This window comes from Dromaius novaehollandiae, chromosome 2, assembly GCF_036370855.1.
Source record: "Dromaius novaehollandiae isolate bDroNov1 chromosome 2, bDroNov1.hap1, whole genome shotgun sequence".
Classification (NCBI taxonomy): Eukaryota; Metazoa; Chordata; class Aves; order Casuariiformes; family Dromaiidae; genus Dromaius; species Dromaius novaehollandiae.
In genome coordinates, this window is record NC_088099.1 from 127,723,451 (window position 1) to 127,744,443 (window position 20,993).

At 37.6% G+C, this 20,993-nt stretch overlaps 1 protein-coding gene across 4 annotated transcripts in view; it reads left to right on the forward strand.

Moving 5' to 3' along the window:
* Positions 1-20,993, forward strand: part of JPH1 (junctophilin 1) — an 86,628-nt gene that overhangs the window by 38,559 nt on the left and 27,076 nt on the right. For all 4 annotated transcript variants that reach the window (XM_064507379.1, XM_064507378.1, XM_064507380.1 and 1 more), the window contains exon 3: positions 15,526-15,644. In XM_064507379.1, coding sequence (XP_064363449.1) covers positions 15,526-15,644 — 119 coding nt within the window. The remainder of the gene's footprint in view (positions 1-15,525; positions 15,645-20,993) is intronic.

Sequence of the window (20,993 nt, forward strand, 5' to 3'; positions counted from 1 at the left end):
TCTGGATGAGTGTGTGCTTCAGGCAAGTTAGTTTTGTTTGTTTTTAATAACAGCATCCTTTCTTGACCTAGCTCAGCCTTCTCGTACTTCGAAGCTGTGACATAAGGCTGGCATAGAAGGGGCTTCCTTATTACCCTTCTCACTGCTGGTGACAGCGAGAAAGAATGTGGTGGGTATTAAAATATGTGTTCTTAGCTCATACATTTCCAAACTCTTCCAGAATATCCAAAATTCTGTGATCTGTACTAATTTACCGTACTCTGTTCAGATGCCCCTGACCAGAGATCCGTAACCTGAGCAGATAAGAATCTCCATGCTTCAAGTTTAGTCCATCTTGCAACTAACATACTCTTCCCTGCACAAGACAGAAAAGTCAATGACTCTTTTGCCAGGGAAACTGTATGTTCTACATAGATACTTCATATGCTTGGCATTTTTTTGCTGGAAGGCACAAGATGGGAGATTTAAGACAGAAACTTTATCTTCTGCTGCTGTCCTTGGTCTCATCAACCTTTGAAGCAAGCTGCAGCATCTCTATTGTGAGTAATTAGTGTTCATTAAGTAAACCACTAGGCAGACTAATGCCCAACTGTCATAACAAGATGTCACAGAGTGAGAAGAGTTAGCAACATATTGATGCTCTTGTACTCTGCTGAGATCAAAATTTCATAGATGACAGCACCATTGATGCTCACAACATGGACATCAGTAACCACTGTTACTCCAGTATTGGTCTCAATATTTATCCCAGTAATAGGTGATGAACTGAAGCCACTTTACCCTGGTCTGTTACTGGTTTTCAGATAGCGATTAGTACCCAAGTACCAAGTGCCCTTTATACACCATTCCTGGAAGAGGTTTAGTTCTCTTGTCTCTGCCCTGCTCATGGAGTGCTGTCTCCCCAGACTCGGTATTCTGCCCAACACCTGCCCATCTGGCATCCTGTGGGAGTAACATAATGAGTAAAATTCAGATTGACCAATATCTGGCAGTTCAGCTGTCCTATGAACTGCTATCATATTTTTTTCAGGTACTGTATTTTAGATTTTGGTCTGTGCCAATGAGAGAAGAGAGTCCTCTTCCCACTATGATCTGAGGCTTTACCACTGATGAGCATGTATGTGGAAGAGTCAGGTCCGCTGAGAGATCAGCGTGTCTGGAAACTCAAAAGACAGAGGCATGAATCGCATCTGGGAAGTCATGTCGTGTCAGCTTCTAATTCAGGCAGGCAGGGTCATCTTCTGCATGAATGAATGACTGCTAAATTCAATCAAAACACTGTAGTGGACACCAGCCAAAGAAAGGCATGTGACTGATTTAGAAAGAGGCAAAGAGAAGAGCTTGAGTACTTTTACAGTAACTCCAATCTGAAGTCTCTGAAGTTGTATTAGTTTTACAACTGGATCCTGTCAAGCAAAAGCATAACTAAGGACAAAGACCCCAAACAACATGACCTTTCTGTGAGGAAGCTGTATGCCTCAGCTTTGCTGCAGCTGTTTGGCTAACTGCCAACTTCCGCTGATCAGGAATTGTATTTTCATATTGAGCAGGGTAGTACCTTTCTCTCATGACAACAGAGAAGAGCTTAATTTTAACAAAATAAAAGGATCCAGTGTTAGCCAAGTGTCTTTGCAAGAAGAAATGGACACCCTGGGCATCCTGATCACCTGCATCTTGGAGTGTGTAGCTCTAGGCTTCAGGTGTTCTAGAGGAAGTGCAGGGATCTTTTGAGGACTCAGTATTGTTCAGCAAATGGATACAGTGTTGTGTACTTGATAGAGGAATTGGGACCTCTTACCCTGGCCATATGGGAGACTGACACATCTGCTCTCTAACACAGACTGTACACTTGCCAGCCCCAGCAGAGATGTGCACTGCCTCAGCATCCCAGACAGTCTCATGCCAACTGCATCTGAAATACTGCCATGGGAGTCATCCTTCCTTTTCTTAGGCAATATGCTTGCTTCTGAGGCAACCTGATAGATTTAACAAGACTGCAGGGATCTTTGATAAACCCACTTTAGAAAATGCAGCCCTTCAGATACTATCTTGCCATATTCCCTTAAGCATAATTGTTAGAACCTCAGATGGCTGGGTCCTTAAAATGATTTTTGCTGATTAACCCATTCAGTTTTAGTCTTCTGTGCTAGAGCCCTTATTTTCATTCCTTCTCCAAAGGTTTTTCTCTGTAGAGCTTTCTTCAAGCAAAATTGACCTTCTTGCTTCATCTAGGACTTATAGATGAGGCTTCTGTTTTCCTGGAACTGGAAATTCCTTGTATTTTCTTAGGATGGATAAGAAGGCTGTCTCTTTCTTGTCCTAGGCCTAAGGAAATGCAAAGCTGTCCATATGCTATCTCACTTGTAGGCTGTTAACACTTGATTTTATCATTTCATGTTCAAAGCATAAGACTGATTCATAGTTCTTCTGGCAGTTGCACAGAGATACACAGGAAGTACCTGGATTTATCAATAAAGGATGCTGCCCCTTGAACTTTTCCATAATACCATCACTCCTTATGAAATGAATGATGCATTTAAGACGAGAAAATCCACTCCTGTTTTTACTTAGACCCCTTGGTGATCAGAGACAACTACATTCACATTGTGACCTGTGTGCTTTCTGTCCAGATATTATGGAATTGAACAGCCGTGCAGTTTCAGTTTCTCTTCAGGCCAATTAAACATGAGAAAAGGGTATAATTCTTCTCCCCAGTGCTGGCTCTTTTGACAAACTTAGAGGTTGAATTTCTTCATATGTGGACTCTGATGAAAATACATGAAAGTCCTAGGCTTAAAGACTCCTAAATACCTATGTAGTATTTCTGGCTGTTTTGTAGAATTCCGCCTTTGCGGCCTGTTAGAATCCAGTTTCCATGTTGACCCTGCAAAAAGAGATAATTTATAGCATATATGATATTTTCAGAAACAATTTGAATACTCATAACTTTGTATTTTTGTGCTTTGCTATCAAAGCAGGCTAGCCATCAAAGAAAAAGAGAAAATTGCAAGGTTTTGCAGCTGGACTCACCTGCGCAAGAGTAAGAACAAGACACTACCAAAAGCACACTTCAGTTTATGTTGAAGGAAATCCACAGAATTCCTTGCAGACTAACCCATTACAGTATTTACCAGTTATCTTTTCAGTGCTGTACTTAGTAGCAAAAGTTTTCTTTATCTCAGCAAGGCTTTCGCTGTGCAGCTGTCTCACAGAAAGTGAAAACGTTATTTATTTAGTAGGACTGCAGAATAAGTCTCTACTTGTTATCAAGTGACTTCTTTCAAATGTGAAGGCATACTCCATATACATCCAATTGCTGCCAGAGCACATGCACAGCAGAGCAGCAAGACTGGTATATGGAACAGACCTTCACTTTTTATTGAATATTGTCAGCTAGGCGTAACAGTGAGGTCAGATTCCATATTCAGTAGATATGTACTTCGTTGTTTAATACATACCGCTGAAATTCTGAACTATTAATTGGTTTTGGTTTGGGGTTTTTTTTTGCTAATTATTTAAAATGGGATAATCTTTGAATTACCTTGCATTGATAATCTTGAATTATCAGATTCTGCAAGGAGGAGTGTGTTTACTTTCTTTGCTCTTCCAGTGCTCTTCAAGAATGTCCTCCATTCTTCCTGTAAGCCCTCAGCAACTTAGGCTTTGACAGAAGAACCAAGGCAAGATTAAAGTGTTCCTACTTGCTGGCCTTCATGGTTCCCCATGGGATTCATAAAATAAGGTACATAGGCAGGTGCGGGTGGATCCTTACTGACTTTAAGAAGTATCAACCTACCTTTAGTACACAGCCTGCCAAGATAATTCATGCAGCCCCTGAGTTTGTTCCTGGACACTATCTTTCCCAGGATTTATCAGACTTTTTCCTGTCATGGTGCCTGACCTTGACGTGGTGGGGTTCCCTTAACATCCTCAAGAAAAATAGCAGGCAAAAATATTCTGCTGCCACTCACAGTGTTCTGATCTGAGCTGTTGCCACCAGCAGCCCGCTACATGAATTGTTGTAGTAGCAGCAGGTACTCCTGTAGGGTTATTTATTGAAGACGTGGAGTTTACAGCATGTAGTTCTGCAAGTACGCAGTAACGCCCAGCACTTCCAGATAAGATTTCTGCCTACAAGCAGCACCATCATTCTGGGCATGCACAGTAAATCCAGTGCTTTTGGCAAGCTCGGAAAGGAACAGTAGTCCTGCTATGCAGGACGGAGAGGATTCAGCATGTGGCACTTCTCTGATATTGATAAAAGCTCACAGAGCCAGCAAGTTAGAAAAGTAACTTTACCAGGAGAATGTATTTTGAGGCTCAGGAATTGCCTAATAGGTCACCAGATTTCAAGATCAGGCCTTAATAGGAACAGCTTTTGGGTGGGGAAAGAGGCAAAGTATTGTCTTATTGGAGATTCTTGCCTTACCAGCTGCTCCAGCATCATGGCTGTGAGAATCATAAAAGCCATCAACCCCTAGATAGATCTGACAAGTGTGATAGATCTGTGCTTATGTGGAGAGAGGACAACAAAAAATAAGGATTGATAATATTGGGATTTGCTTCTTGCTGACACAAATGGTATTTACACTAAAATTCTGATATTAGTGACTTAGAAAAGAGAATACTTCCTGTCTAGGAGAGGGTGGGGGAGAATGTCAGGACTCCAAATGACGACTGTAGTAAGGAGAAAAAAAAGGAGCAAAGGCCCCCGCTAGTTCTGTTTGGAGGGACTCAAAGCAATTGAGTTCATGAGTCTGCAGTAGACTGTTACTTGTATCTGTGGTTGCTGCTAAATGCATTAGAGTACGATAGCAAATCCTCAGCCCTTAGGGTGCTGATCTGCATGACTTCAGCTGAACAAAGCTGTCAAGGACAGCTCTAAGCAGGAATAAATAGTGCTGTGAACTATCTTTCTGCAGTCTCTGCACACCACAAAAACCTTTTGGGCATCTAGGCAAGATCATCAGCCCTCCTGGGAACCAGCAGAGAGCAACATTCCTCTCTTTCAAATTTTCTGGTAGCTGACACAAGTCACATATGGTGGTCATTTATTGAAAAGGGACAGTGTGTTTTATTGGTAACACTGTAGGTGGTTATAAAATGTAAATATATATACGTTTGTGTGTTATGTATGTGACAGAAAATTATTTTAAAGCTGTTTAATGTTAAAGCATTTGTCATAAGCCCAGCTATTTCACAGTACTTGTCGTTTCTGTCACCTGCTCTGTGTCTGAAATGTTCTGACGTTATTTCAAAACACCAATCTACAGCACTCTTCAGTTAGGAGGAATTATATGTTTACAGATGGAAGAATCATCCAAGTCTCTTTCTGTTGTTCATTTATACTGTTCAGTCTCTTGATGTTTACTGTAGAATACGAGCAGCTTCATACATATGTGCTAGCCTGGAGAAAAGGCAAATCGCATACGACCATCCCTATACTTGAGCATGTCTTTCACAGAGATTGAAGGCCTTTTGTTAATTAAGTTGTTCAGCTATAAACACATCAGTGTTTTGTATTATTCAAGTATTTTTCTGATTTTTTTGAACAGTTATCTTTAAGCATATCAAAGAATTTGGAATTACTGAAAATAGAAAAACTAATTCCGGAATGGTTTATTGGGCATTTTTTTCATCAATACTTTTTTCTAGACATCTTACATCTGAATACAGGGGCAGAAATGAACAACACAAAGAAAAATAAGCCCAATTCACTTCTGGCTGGCAGACTGCTAAGGGCACAGAGAATGCATTTAAACACATAAATTTAATGCCTTTAAAAGGATGAAAATATTACACTTTTGTTTCCATAGTAGATTTTAATGCTTAGAGAAACTAAAGGACTGTTCAAAAAAAAAAAAAAAAAACATTGCCCAGATTATTTGAATTCATGTTAGTATGTTTGTTATTCAGGCATCCCGGTTACCACATTCTTTTTTAGAGTTTTAAATATATACATGCATAAGTTGCAGCATTATGTCTCATAAAGAACTATTTTGTTTTTCATTATGTTCTGAATTTTTTCAACCATTCCCAAAACTATTTGATTAAAATTATATTCCATGGTCAATGTATCCTTTCTGTTCTCATTTGCTGTAAAGATTTCAATTACACACTGATATTATTCTGAGAAAATGGCAGAAATAAATGTGTGCACGATAGCTTTTGGAAGAGAGAAAAGCAAATAAGCACTAAGCCACTAAACCTCTAATTGTGACCTTTTTTTTACTATATTTTCCTCCATCAAGCACAGTAATGAAGTCTTTGGATTCAGAAATTAGAAATATAATCTAATAAGTAACAGTGACAAACAGACTGCCAAAGTCACTTAGGCAAAGTGCGAAGCATGCTGCTAGCTGTATTTATGACTCTTGAGCTTATATGCTGTTTTTCGAAGCTAGCAAAAAACCCAGAAATTTAAATAAATTTTGACATTTAATAGTTTAGATATTTTTCCTGTAACTTTCTGTAATGTAATTTTCATGCAGTCAGCATGTTCTAAGTTATCTATATTAGACTGATGTGAAGAGATATCAAATATTGGTTTCATATTATGTATTTTATTCTAAAAATACTTTGGTGTTCTTTGCTAAGATATCTGTAACACTGTGGGCTTTTTTTGTCCTTATCCTTAAAAAGCTCATCCTTAAAAAAGCACATCAAATCTGCATAGAGGAGAGATTTAGAAATAAAGACACTGTCAAGGACTGTTTGATGTGGTTTTCATGTGTGATTTTACTGATGAGTAGAGCTTGTTAAAAGTTTTCTAACCAGAAGTACTCTAATTAAAAATAATTTTAAACATATTGTTTTCCAGATATCGACATTTGGTTTCATATTTTCTGATTTTTTCTTTTTTTTTTTACAAGTGAATGAAATGCTTAAAATAGTTACTTCAGTAGAATGCTGAAAAAATTTTAAGACAGTGTTTTTAATTTTAAAAAAATAATCAGTTTTGTAACAAAAATAATTTCTATTCTCTTCCTTTTCCTACAAGCTCTTCTCATTTTTCATCTAACTGTATCCCTGGGATAATGATTTATTGTTGCTTTCTTATGAGTAGAGTCTAGAAGAGCTGTCAGATACGGTGACAATGATAGTGTTCTTCTGATATCTACCATTTTATTTTGTTTGTCCCAGGTAGAGGATACTACAGTTTTAACAAGACATGTGGCAGGGGAAAGTACAAGGTACTCAGTGTTACCTTAAAAATTCCTTGAGCAGGTTTGCCTTCTCTAGGCAGGATCATTATATGGGATCCTTTTCCCTTGAAGCTCGTATGCTTTGATGAAGCAAAGAAAAACATTTATCTCCTATTTTTTTCTTTACTTAAATATCTCATCAAGAGGAACTAAAGCTCAGGATATATCTGTTTTTTATGTTTCTACCTTGATTCAGTAGCTCTCCTCCATCTGCCAGTATAATTCCCTGTGGTGATAGGAAACAACAGACTGTATGTAGATATTCTGTTGTTTGCAGATATTTCTTTATGCCTTTCCGAAAAAATTCCTGTATGCTGGAGTTAACATTATGGGGCCAGGAAGCTGGAAGTAAATATTGCTCACTAAGGAGAGTTATTAATAAAATTAGTTAATGGTAGGATAGACAATGCTTATCAAGATTTCTGCTCTTCTCTATATTTAATTGGTGGTTAATGACATGCAAATATACTAGCAGTGAATCACCATAGGCAAAAATGGGGAAAAAGCTGAAGAGTATAGTGCACAAAAGTGCTTTTTGCCCACTGAAGTTGTAAGTTGCCCCACAGGGAGGCTTGCTTTTCATTTGAAATGAAGTTGCTAAGGCTGCTGAAATCGAAGACTGTGGCATTTTCAAGATTTCTGTGCCAGTGCTAAGATGAACTACAATCGATATGAAAGCAAAACTTCAGTCATTCAAGCTCCTGACAGAATAATGGATAAAAGCGAATACATTAAATGAATAGCCAACTCCATTATTCAGAGGCAGATTATCTGGTGTGCGCATAAATAATGCCACAGCTAGCAAGGTACCTGAGCTCAGGGAAGGCTTCAGGTAGGTGCAGCATGTCTAGTAATGCGTAACAGCAACTTAAAAACACTTTTTAAATTCAGATATGTGCATGTGGATCTTTTTCTGAACAGAGAAGCAAGAGCACTGAGCTGAAAGATTAGGGAAATTGAACTAACAGCTCAATGTTAAAAGTATATTTTCAGAAATACCTTCCTTTTTGGGATGCTATCCTTCATTCCTCTGAAATCTCTTTTCATGAACTGCTGAGCATAAGTGTGACTCAGAAGTTATAGGAAAGTGCAGCTCAGCACTCCTGAATTTCTAATCAATTCAGTTTTTATTTGTGTGGACAATGGGAGTCTAAAGGTGAACAGAAGCTTGTCCTGAAAGTTAGCGTAAGCGGGGGAAAGGCTGATTCCACAACAAAAGCGTAGCTTGATGTTTGCCCTGGGGCTACTTATATATCTGTAGGCACAGCAGGGGCTGTTCATGTTGACCCCTGCAGGACTCTTAAAGTCCACATGGTTGAGAGGCAAAGTACAAGTGTTACGTGTTTCCTATTTTTAATGGAAAAGGGTGCCTCCAGTGAGACAGAGCACTTCAGTCAGAAGTCCATTCATGTCTGAAATACCTAATGTAAGTTACTCCTAATTCATCTAATTTTACTTCCTGTAAACACAGACCATGTGATTTTTCTTAGAGAATGGATTAAAGACCACCTTTATTACATTGTATAATCTCATTTTAAAGACTCAGAAAGATCCATCTTTTTCTCTGTAAAATAGTCCCAAAATATTTCAAGCCTGAGTATGCCCAAATTCAGTCATTGGGCCAGTCATGCCTTTATGTGAAACACTGAAGTCTCATTTTGTCTTCCGCATTCTCCACTGTTAGATATCCGTGTGTACGCCATGGTGTGTCTTCTCAGTGTTTCTCCAGTAATCTGGGTAGATATGAGGTTCAAGAAGTTTAACTCAATAGGCTTTTCTTTTCCAGATCCTTGGTAATTCTGTGGTCCTGGCATTTCTTTTTCCTTCTTGTGATGTAGATGAGGTGGGCATTGCTGCGTTAGCGGTTTTATGGATTCTGTGTACAGCAAGAGCAAATTCCTCTTTATAATTCATTTTCATCTCCTATGCATATGAAGACCACAATTCTTTCTGTTGCTGCAGTGTGAAGTTGCTGGCCAGGGTAATCTCATACTCCTTCTGTGCTACCTCCTGTGACAGTCTCCCATGCTGGCTGGGATTTTTGTTTTCTGTTGTAGTGTTTCACTACAGTTGAATGCAATGTTTTCTTGGATTGTTATCATTGAACTTTAGGTTGCAATACACTATAGTTGGGGGGTTTTTTGGAATCCAGAAGGTGTATAATCTGTCAACTCTACCATATGTATTTTAGGCTGTATCCAGACATTATAAATGTAAAATATTAAATAGCTGTAGACCAAGAACCGGTCCATAAGGTGACATGTATGTATCAACCCTTTTCTTTGTTGTCTTCAGTATTAAATTTTGAGATGTGTCAATGAGTCAGCTTTTAATCTATTTTGATGTGCCCTATTAATTCCTTGTAATTTATGCTGTTGTTTAATTAAGTTGCCATGGGCTACAAAGTCAGAAAGCTCAGAAAAAAATCCAAGTATAGCAAATCAAGGCAATCTTGATACAGTATAGGACCTGTAATTCTTACAAACGTATAAAGTCTTTGGCAAAATTTACTCTCTATGAAAGCATTATGTCTGGCACTGTACTATTAGCCCATAAATCTTTATGGATGTAGACCCAGTTTATTTGTGCTATTATTTATGCCCAGGACTGACATCTGGCTAACCAGTCATTACCTCTAGGTTATCTTTCCAAATACAGAAATAAATTTGGCTATGTGACAATTCTGTGAAATTTCCTCAGTTATTCATGAGTTATTAAATAAAGGCTAGTATTTTTTCGGTTGTTCTAACATGGGTTAGGACTAAAAGAAAAGTAAGGAACTGATTTAGGCTGGAAAAGAGGAGTTTTGAGAAACAAAATCCATTAGGCAAGGTGGCATGGATTAATGTGCCAGCAATGTGCCCATAATCGCTCTGCTTATACTTCACTACCTGAGACTATACAAGTACTACCAAGGTGATCCAGTTCACGAGTGAAGTCAGTTCATGGAGAAGGAACAGCTGATTGAAAGTAAAATCCTGTCAGGCACAAACAAGACTGAAAGAGTAAAACACTTTGAAGAGTTTTCAAGTTCATACTGTCTTGATTGAAGACATATACCTCATTTGGGCAATTCAGTCTGTAGTTTAGAAGCACTTCAGGTTTCTCACTGACATGAAGCTCTCATATTGCAGTATCCATAAGTAAGTCTTTTTCTCTCTCTCTCCCTCTCCAAGACTCCCATTGGTAGGCAGTGGTGGACAGCTGGTAGATAGTGACCTAGCATCACCTCCAATTACAACAATGAGTTGCAAAGGGTAAGGAAGCCTAGAGTTCCTACATAAGTCTACATAGCTCTGCACATACATATTCTTAACCCTGTCCTGCCAGAATATTGCTTTGTATACAGTTTTACCACTGAAAGAGGATGAGTATGACTAGCACACTTAACAAATGCCAGTCCCTGACTTGCTACATTAGAAAAATTCATAGATGCTAGATACTTACCTAGCATTCATTATGAATATATAATATCAGAAAAATCTGGAAATAAAAGGCGAATAAGGAGAAAATTAAACTGCTGAAGAATCATTCCTTAAAGTTCCCCTCTTCCTCACCAGTTTCTTCTTTCCTGGAAATGCTGATGATCCCTGTAGGAGTTTTATCAGAGCTTGATTTTGCAGAATTAAGCCTTCAGTAGATAGAAAGAAATGCAGAAATGTTAGAAAAAAATAATACCTATAAAAAAGAAGCTACAGAGAATATTCCCTGCTTTCTAGAAGAGTCAGTGAATTTTAGAATTTAGGAAGATTTGTTTTTATTTATTCTAAATTCAAAAAGGATGATATGGGTCATAACCTACAATATGTAATGTTACTTAGACAAACCCAGTAGTTGTCATGAATTCAATATGTTTTTGAGAAATTCTTGCAGATTTAGTCTTTACTGAATTTTTTTTTTTTTTTGGCAATATAGAGAGCTGTTAATAAGTAACATTATTCAGATTATTAATTTAGAATAATTTGATGGTCAGGAACATAATCATTTTTAAATATACTTGGCAAATAGAAGACTGAGACAATTATTTGTATTATTTTAAGAAGCACTCAAGCTACTGAAAAGGTTTATGCTGGAATCCATGGGTTTAATAAAAACTGAAAAATGAAACACAGTAAACATATGTTGCTTACGTTTTCAAATGACTCTGAATGAGTAGTCATTATAAATCTGTTGAAGTATATCATGGAAATACAAAATAATCTGGAGGATAATGGACAATTTTAAATGGGGTTTAAATATAGATGAACATTACATAATGCATTGAAGACAACATGGCATTATATATAAGCATTGTTGCTACAGAATGGCAAATAATATTGTTTAAGCTCTTCAGCCCTCTGTACTCCTCCTTCAGGTCACTTTTCAGACATAAGCAGATGGAAATCTGATTGCAGGATTGCTGGAAGGGGAGGCTGCTTGTGAGAAGCCCCTGACTCTGTGCCTGTAGTCTCATGGATGTAGCTAAGGTCATGCAGAACCAATCAAACACCAAAAAAACAAGATATCAGTAGTGATATCAGTTGTCACACAGTCTGGAAAGCTTAGACCCTGATTTTGAAATAAAATAAAATTTCCAAATAAAATTTCTAATAGCAAAGTTATTTGGTTAACCATTGGTTTTCCAGCTCCCGTTCACTCATGACATACACTGGTAGATTTTAGGGACTCCACTTACAGTCACCTAGTACAAACGCTTGGTATGTGCTTGTAGTTCAAGCTAAAGGTTCTTTCTGCAGTGGAAGTGCAGTTTGATTCCTGCCAGTGATGTGACTTGATTTTACCCTTCGCATGATTGCACTTAACATTACTGTGGCCTCATTAGTTGAGAGATTGTCCCACTACATGCGATTCGGGGTTTTTTTTGTTTGTTTTAAATACTTAAAATTTATATTGATTGGACAGCTTTTGAGCACATGTTTGAGATATCACATAGAACATTAATGGCAAGATAATACTTCAGGTAAGTACACATTTAAAAACAAATGGCAGTTTAAAAGTAATGAGTATTATGCGTTACATTTTCTGAGAATGGATTTTTACAAACTAGTGTCTGTTAATTTAAACAGAAAATCTTTAAAGGTTCTTTGCTGTAACCAACATTAGAGCCTACAACCTTTTGCTCACTGTGGATTGCTGCCTACTTTTCTTCATAGTTTCTTTTCTGCTGCTGAAACTTCTGATTAGCCCTTCTTGGGGAACATGTGGAACAGCATGCAAAACCTACAGAAGTCTTTTTCTTGGTTGTGGGACAGGAGAGGAGAATTTTTTTAAAAAGTTTTCTCTTTCAGAAATTCTCTTGAAGATTTCATGCTGCAGCAACAGATGTAGGCTTCTCTGGGAAAAAAAAGCATTTCCCAAGTAGATGGTGACCATTGAAATGTGGTAATTTTAACTCAATGTGTATTAGGCTTAAAGGTCATGATTACTTACTGATAATAAACAAAGTTCAAGACCTTACAGTGACAAAATTACTACAGGACAAAAGGTAAAGAAGATTTAGTAACCTTTACCCAACTGTATAAGCCATAAATGGAGCAAATGGATTATATTTGAGGGAGCTATCCTGTTTTGACATCTCTCTGTTACGAAAGTTGTCATTCAAAACTAAGATACTTCTCCAGAACAGTCTCTGATAATAACACTGATAGTGTGGGGGTCAGTGCAAGACAGAGCAAAATATGTAAAAACAAAAGGTATTGCCAAGTAGTGGTAACTGTAAGCAGGTAATTTAGAAAACATACAGATAAATCAAGGACAGAAGTCAGAGTAAAAAAATGAAAATTAAGTAGCAACAGAGAAATGAATTGAGGATGACATAAAAGGAAGATGGTATGGAATAACTGAAAAATAACTGTGTAAGAAAGGAAAAGATGTATGTATTTATAGTGGCAAATTAAAGCAATAAAGTACACATTGCTGAACTTAGCTGATGAAACATCCAGATGCTAAGGTGGGCAAATAACAAAGAGCATGTATTCACAGATGGAGCATACAGCTCTATTGTATGCAGAAGCACTGGCTCTGCCCGTTTCTATTGTTCTTCTTACTGTTTGTCGAGTGTCATTGATGGTGGTCACTGCAGAGGCCGTCAGGAAGATGTCTCAGCACAGCCAAGTGCACATGTTTCTGGGTGGCTGGTAAAAGGCCTGCCGGGGAACATCAGCACTGTTCTCGTGTCTTCATCTCTTGTCCCTTATTCAGTTGCTCTTGCTATGTCGTCTCCATGATATTCCTACACTAAGGCAGTGCTGAGGCATGTCACCAAGACAGGCCTTGGCACCGCTGGCATCTGAGCAGTTGCTCCTGTTTGGATCAGTTGGAGTGCCAGACTACAAGTACAAAAGGGGCAGAATAGCAGGAAGGGCAATTAAATAAAAGAGGGTGTAAGATAAGACAGCCAAGCAAAGAAGTGTCCGTTTACCTTCTGTTCTATTGGCTTCTTCCTGCTGTGACTCCCTTCTGCCTCCTTTCATGTTGATAAGTTTCACTAGCTTATTGCTTACGGCATCATTTAATTCCTTCACTCCTTTGATCCTGTATGTTTAGACAGGATGTGTCATTTGCTTCCTGGGTATAATAATATAAAAAATTCACAAGCATCAACAAAATATCTGTACTACGCTGGCTGTACATTTTCCTGACACTGGTCATTTAGTATATTGCTTGGCTTTTAAAATGTCTGTTGCAGCTGTGACAGTGGCATTAGACTATTTTTATACGGAAATAGTCTGGTTGTTCTGTCATCACAAAAGAATGATCAGTGTCTAGTTTATCTATGTGCAGACTACATTATTGCCTCATAAAACAATGTCCCAGGACTACAATTGCTTCATTAAGTTCATGCTACACTGACATGATTATGCAGGAGCTAATAATAGCTCATCTAATTGAAAATAATGATTATAGAGAAAGAACAGTTTTGATTATTGGTACTAAGCAAGCACATATCGTACAACCATTCATGAATATTACATTACACAGAACATATATATGATAATAAAGTACATTCATTTTGTTTTACAGTTTCTTTCCCCCATCCTGAGTACAAGTGGAAGGTGTTATTGCTTATTTGTTCATCACAATCTTCTTTCTCAGAAACCAAGAGGGACTGATGAGAAGGCAACATGAGCTGATAATTATCCAGTAAATTATGACAAGCTGAGTTTTGAAATAACATTCAGCGTTTATCCCCACACACATTTTGGGGAGGGTGTAACTTAAATAAATCTTCTCCAGGCATCATAGATGAAACAGTCTGTGTGGTTTTTTTATGTCTGTGTTTGTACTGGTACCCTATGGGATTAAAAATCTTTTTACAAGTGCGAAGTCTGCCATACAGTTAATCTCTTGGTGCTCAGTCTGGTTGATGCTAACGTTTAATTCCATCTTGTTCTAAAACATGTTGATCTCTTCTTTATTCCATGAAAATAAGACTGGATTTTTATATAGTGATCACTAAAAATTTTTAGTTTTTATTTATTTGATTCCTTGTTGATTAGTATTGCTAGGTATGTGCATTTAAAGTCCTCTTAATTTATTCTTAATGAAGTGGCAGTTTTCTAGTAGAATACTATGAGAAAATTCCTGAGGTCATAAAATATAAAATATGTATTTTAGAATGCTCTGAATATCTCTGGAGGCTCCAAAAAGTTCTCTGCCATTTTGCCCTGTTTAGCTTCCCATCCATTCTAACAAACCATTTTATAGCTCTAGGCTATATGCTAGTGCTGTACAGCCACACAGAGATCACTGCCATCAGGAATTTTTAAACAGATGACTATTTAAAAAATTGGAGTGAGGAGCTAAAATGGGACAAACAGTGATGCAATCAAAATTTTTATACAGTACCCAGCATTGAACACTAACTTTGGAATGTTGTAAAGGTGATAGCATTCCACAGTCCCTTTGGATACCGGTTGTCCTGGTCTCACCAACCACTGCTTAGGAGTCACTGTAGTAGCCTGGTTTGAAGACTTTGAATTCCGATACCGCGTATGAAAATTTGGCTGAGTGGTCATAATCTCAGGTTTCAAATATATCAATTTTTTCTATTTAGAAATGTTATGCAAAGCTGGGGTGTAAATGGTGTAACTCAAAGTAAGTGTAACACAAGGATGAACAGGACTGAAGAACCAAGAAGATTAATGTGTTGACTCTGAAATACGTTGGCTAATTTGCAGTTATTTGCAGCGAATGGGCACAACAGTGCACTATACAGCATAGTGTATTGTAGCTAAGGACAGCAGTACTTTATGCTCGCATTATTAATGCAATTCATAAAAGACTCCTCTGCATGTAAACTGTTTTCTACTCTGTACAGAACTGCACATGCAAGAGCTAAAGCTGATGCTGCGGATCAGGCTGCTCAGTCTGCTCGCCAGGAATGTGATATTGCAAGAGCAGTCGCCAGAGAACTTTCTCCAAACTTCTACCAACCAGGTAAATTTTGATTCCTTTTTTTGTAATTATTCTCCTTTCTTCTTGGAATGAAAAGGTTCCTGGTTAAATTGAAAAGTTTATTCCTTTTGGAATGTTGTCCTTTATACAGAATCCATAGTCATATGAAGAGTATTTGTTGCTCAAGATTTTGTTCATTTTATAATCATTTGGTGAGAATAATGCTTTCTGTAAAACATTAAAGTGTTGAAGAGTCTGTATCAAACACATAGCTGTGCCTCAAATTAATATCTTCTTCAGAATTATGTCAAAGTAAGACTTTGAACATAAGAAATATGTTTTTAAGAACATAAATTAACAAAAATGCCAGGTATTTCTATGGCATGCTTATTAGGGGAAAGATCCTTAGCTTTTTACTGTCCCAGGGAAATCTCAACGGTCTTGGTTAAGAAGTGCCTGAGTGCTGGATAATGCTGTGCCCTTACACATACACAACCAGAGAGGGAATCCTCCTCTACTACAGTTAGCTGTGAAGCTGTGTGGAACATTGGTCCCATACTCACAGAATTACCTCTGCATCACCTCTTTCAAAACTGCAACCCATTTTCATCAGTCACATGGTTTGGAAAGTGTTAATGAAAAGAAGCAGTGTAATTTTTAATTGTTTCTCTGGTGTCTTTCCATGAGGTTACTATTTTTCTGTACTGCTTTGTAGCTTAAAATTGAATAGGTAAAATGGAACTTCATTTATCCAATGTTAATGTATTTTCATAAGTCTGTCCTTTCTTTCACCTGTCAGATGAGTTGAGTGATAGCTTGTTATACCTTTCAAGGACTTTTCCGCATTTGTATGCTAATATAAATTATAGCTCAAACATTCTTGTTAACTTATTTTTCATTATTTCCAACTATTCTGTTGTTGAGAGCAGTAAGTGTATTTTTGGTTTTGGGAGATTGGAGCTTTTTTTTTTATTTCGTTCTTTTTAGTACATAAGCCAAACTCTGGTCACCTCATGTGTGTTAGGCTCTCCATCCCCTTAACCAGTCTTGCAACTTTTCTTTGCACTCATCCTGGTTCTTGAACACAGGTGAACCAGTACTATATGTCATACTCCAGGGAAGTCTTTCCAGTAGTAAGAATTTATTAGCTTTTAAATGATATCACTGTGTACCTTTTACTGCTGGAAATACAGCACTTCCAATATGTCCTTTTCTGTGGACTCCTCATATTTGTGGCCCACAGTCTTTTTCTTTTTTCATTATTTCCTTTTTACCAGCTAATGACCTCGCAATTTATAGCAGGAATTCGTCATAAGGAGTAATCGTAAATTAAGAATTAGTAAGTTAAGAAGCCATGTTAAGTCCAACTAAATAATAACTAATAGCTGTGACCCTGTCAAAGAAAAACTTGGTAATAGAAATGGTAGAGAATTAAAGCACTTCTATTCCAGTTGCAGAAGGGAAAAGTTGTATCCCTTCCACAAATCCAGGTGTATATGTGTATATTGATGTAACAAAAACTTAGTCTGCTGACTCCATTCTTTATGTGAAAATGTCTACCAGTTAGTGAGCCAGCTATCAGAAGAGCAGATAAGTATCTCTTTCGGAGTCTGAATTTCAAATTCCCTCATTATTTTAAGGTGACCAAATACGGGATGTTTGCACATATTTGAAAAAAATGATACTACCTTTGCTTAAGTAACTTTAAGACACCAGGATATTGACTAAATTTCAATTGTCTCAAGTAAGCAGCAGCAAAACGCAAGATTTACACATCATTGTGAAGTTTTCAAATGTTAGCATGTCTGAGATAGCTTTCATGCTCAGTGTTCAGGTTATCTTTTTCAAATATCTTATTCCCTACTGGACCCAATTAACACTGATATTCACATGTTGCTTGTTTAGTATTTCCCACACATCATACCATGAGTGACTGGACAACATTAGCAATGGCTTTTGTCATTTATGGTAAAAAAAAGATAAATATTTTTGTAAATACTTATGTTCCTTCATACAAACAGCAGGAAGATCTGCTCTTCAAATACCATCTTTCATATGTTTGAATGCAAACAAGCTAACCGGTTTTGCCTAGTAATAGCAACTTCTCAGTTTTCTTCTATTGCTGAGCTTTTTATTTTTACAGTACCTGGTTTCTGTTAGTGGTACTGAGAGGTAATGATACACATGATATCTCAGTCTCTATAACTATGGTTAAGAAAAAGCTTTCCATTGTGCTCAATTGTCTTGAAAATAAGTTATTATGGGAAAGTATAATTTTTCTCTCTTTGCTTGAATTGCTTAGTAACTAAGCATGCTGTCAGCGAGGAATAAATGCATATAACATATCAAGTCTCTGTAAAGACAGAGAAAAGAAAAATCTGAACCATATGAAATACAGATACCCCTCTGTAAATAGTAGTTAAACAGTTCTTTCTTAATGGGTGATAGCTGCACTACCTGAAGTGTCAGTCTGTTTAAATATTTGATAATCTTTCGATAAAGCTCTTAAATTCCAGATTCTTAGAACTCTTCCTTCCAATGCCATATATCCTAGTATTATACACAATTTATAATGACAGTGAATATTCATAACTCACTGTACCGTCACAGTTCTCACTTCCCAATTACTTTCTCTCACATTTAATTTTTTTGCTCATTAAGACATTCATCAGGAGCTGCCAAGAGGTTCTGGCTTTGTCATATAGTTTTAAAGGAGATTGAAAGGAGAACAAAGCTGTAGGAAGCAAAGTAGCATTCACCAGGTAAGAATAATAATGTCAGTCTGAATCATGAATATTGAGATACCATAGAAGTCTTGAGGTTTAGCTTTCCCATTAATTACTTACTTTAATACTTGCATATAAGGAAGCAAGAGTGACTGAAAAGTTCAGTGCCATGGTGTCAGTGTTTAGCAAGTTACAAGAGCCCTTTTCTCTAAGTTTGTTCATGCTAGACTAGGGCAAGACCTGGCTTCTACTTTTGCTGCACTGAAAAGATTTGACTAGTGATTAACAGCCATGAGGATGGCATTTCCTTACAGAGCTCTACCCACAAGAGTGTACCCTGGCTATACCTTTTGTAGGTGTAACAAATCCAGCAGTCTTTGTATAGGTCAGACTTTACAGAGGCCTTTTATCATCAGATAAAATGAGTTGTGAGAAAACCCAGCTCTGACCTGTTGTTCCCTCCAGGCATCACTAAACTTGTAGATGTCGAAAGAGAGCATACTAGGACAGGAAACAAATGAAAGTGGAGTCATTTTCTCATTGAGGGGAGTCATCCAGGGACAGCTTGAAATTTTGTTTGCTTAGAGAAAAACAATAGCAGCTGCTTTGTAAAGCCTCCAGAAAAGTAAATGACTAATAGAAGTACTGTATCAAAGGTGTAACTCTAAAGAAAGACTTTTGACACCCAGTAAAAAGGAGGAAGATTGCTCTAGTCTCCCATAAGATTAATGGAGGCGTTGACTTACTCATTCTGAATTCTACAAGCTGTCTGTCTCTAGGATATAGTCTTATGTTTACCCACTACCATGAGGAAAGCCTAAAGTATGAACTTGCACAGGCTGGACAGCTATGCCATAATTGTCTGTGTGCATATATATGTATTGCAGCAAACATATAATGCTCTTTGAGTTTGAATGAACAAAAATTGATAAAATTAAAGAGGGCTACAGTAACTTTGCTGCAGGGTAAGAGCAGTCTGGGCACTTTATCATGAAGCAGCTGAGATCTAGAAATTCAAATCTGAAATGCTTAACAGCAGATTATTTGTTAGGCCAGCCAGCAGCCTGAAGAACATAAGTGGCTTACCAGAACAATTCATTCAGCCTTTGACCTGCTGAACAAGGCATGAGAGGAATCAAGAAACAGGTTGCAGGCCAACTGAGTGGCTTAAGCAGCTTGTTCCCTTCCAGAACTGTAACTTGTGTGTGACTTTTCAGGGAGGGCTGAGCCTCCCAGAAAAGACAACAGCAGGAGTGGGGTGCTGCTCACAGAACAGTTCACCTGGGTAATAACTTCCCTGCTCTTGACCTGCAGCTGGGAGAGAAGGCAGCTGCATGGACTTGTTTTGGTCAATGTAGCCTACTCTCATTGCCTGTTTTTATGGGGCAGAAGGGCACATGGAAGTACTGGATTTCCGATGTATGTTCAAATGCAGTGAGTCTGCTCTCGTGGTAAGAAGGGGACCATAATGCGTGGATCTCCATTGCCAAAAGGGTGATTTATGCTAGACAACGGCCTATTCACATTGGATTGCACTGCTTTAAGAAATGTCGATTAACATTTGGAATAAGTGAATTGAGACATAGAATAAAGGAGTCCTGGGATACTCCTTCTGCATTAATAAATCAGTCTAGGAGACAGGATTCTTTTGGGATCATGAGTCATTTTAAGCATTACTGCACTTCACTCAGGAAAGGTCTTGAGGCAATAGCCAGTCTCAGCATCAGCAAAGGAAGTGATCCCTTCATATTGAGACAGTTCTGCAGACACAGTACCCTGCCATTTTGATAGGTCTCTGCCTTGTTTCATTTTATCTCAATTATTTTCCTTCCTTATATTCACACAACATTGTGAAATGCAGACTAAGGAAAGAGATTTAACCAAAAATATTTTCTCTACATTTAATTTAATGGAGGAACTTGAGCAATATTGCAACAAACTTCTCCTTACTAAAATAAATAATAATTTTGCCTGCAACATTATTCAGTTCAGAATTTTGCTATTTACTTCAGAATAATACTAGGGACCACAAAACAGTTGTCATGGATCTCTCTTTTGCTTGGTTCAGTTATGTTTCTATTCTAGAAAACATTAGTACTATCCTAAGCAACACAGAAAACAATCAAAACTTTGTGTGTGATGACTGTCAGTGCTGCTTGGCAAGAACCAGTACTAGAAGTAACACACAGAAGGGGAACTGTTTTATACCCACCAGTCTAACTTCTGCTGATTATGTCACTGCTATTCCTTACACTTCTTACATTTTTCCTTACAATATGAGTATTTGTGTTGCTGTGATCCTGAAGTACTCAGATTGCTTGACATAAAGCACAGCCAGGAAGCATATATTAGGTATTCACTAGAGTAGGACAGGAGCTCCTCAGTTCATCCATCAATAAGTAATCTAGTTTTGGTCACCAAAGATGTCAAGTTATGATCCAAGGAGCCAAACAGTATCCATTACAAAAATACAGAGTTGAATAGAGATGTGCCAATAAATTAAATTCATGTAACATTTGATAACTGATTTTCCCTATCAATTAATGCTCTCTAAAGAGATGAATAAAATCTGTTTAGTTGAAATAGATGTGCAGGGAACAAAGATATTCTACTAAAAAGAATAACAATTTGTAAAGCTTTTCCGAGCATTTTTTTCTGCAATGTT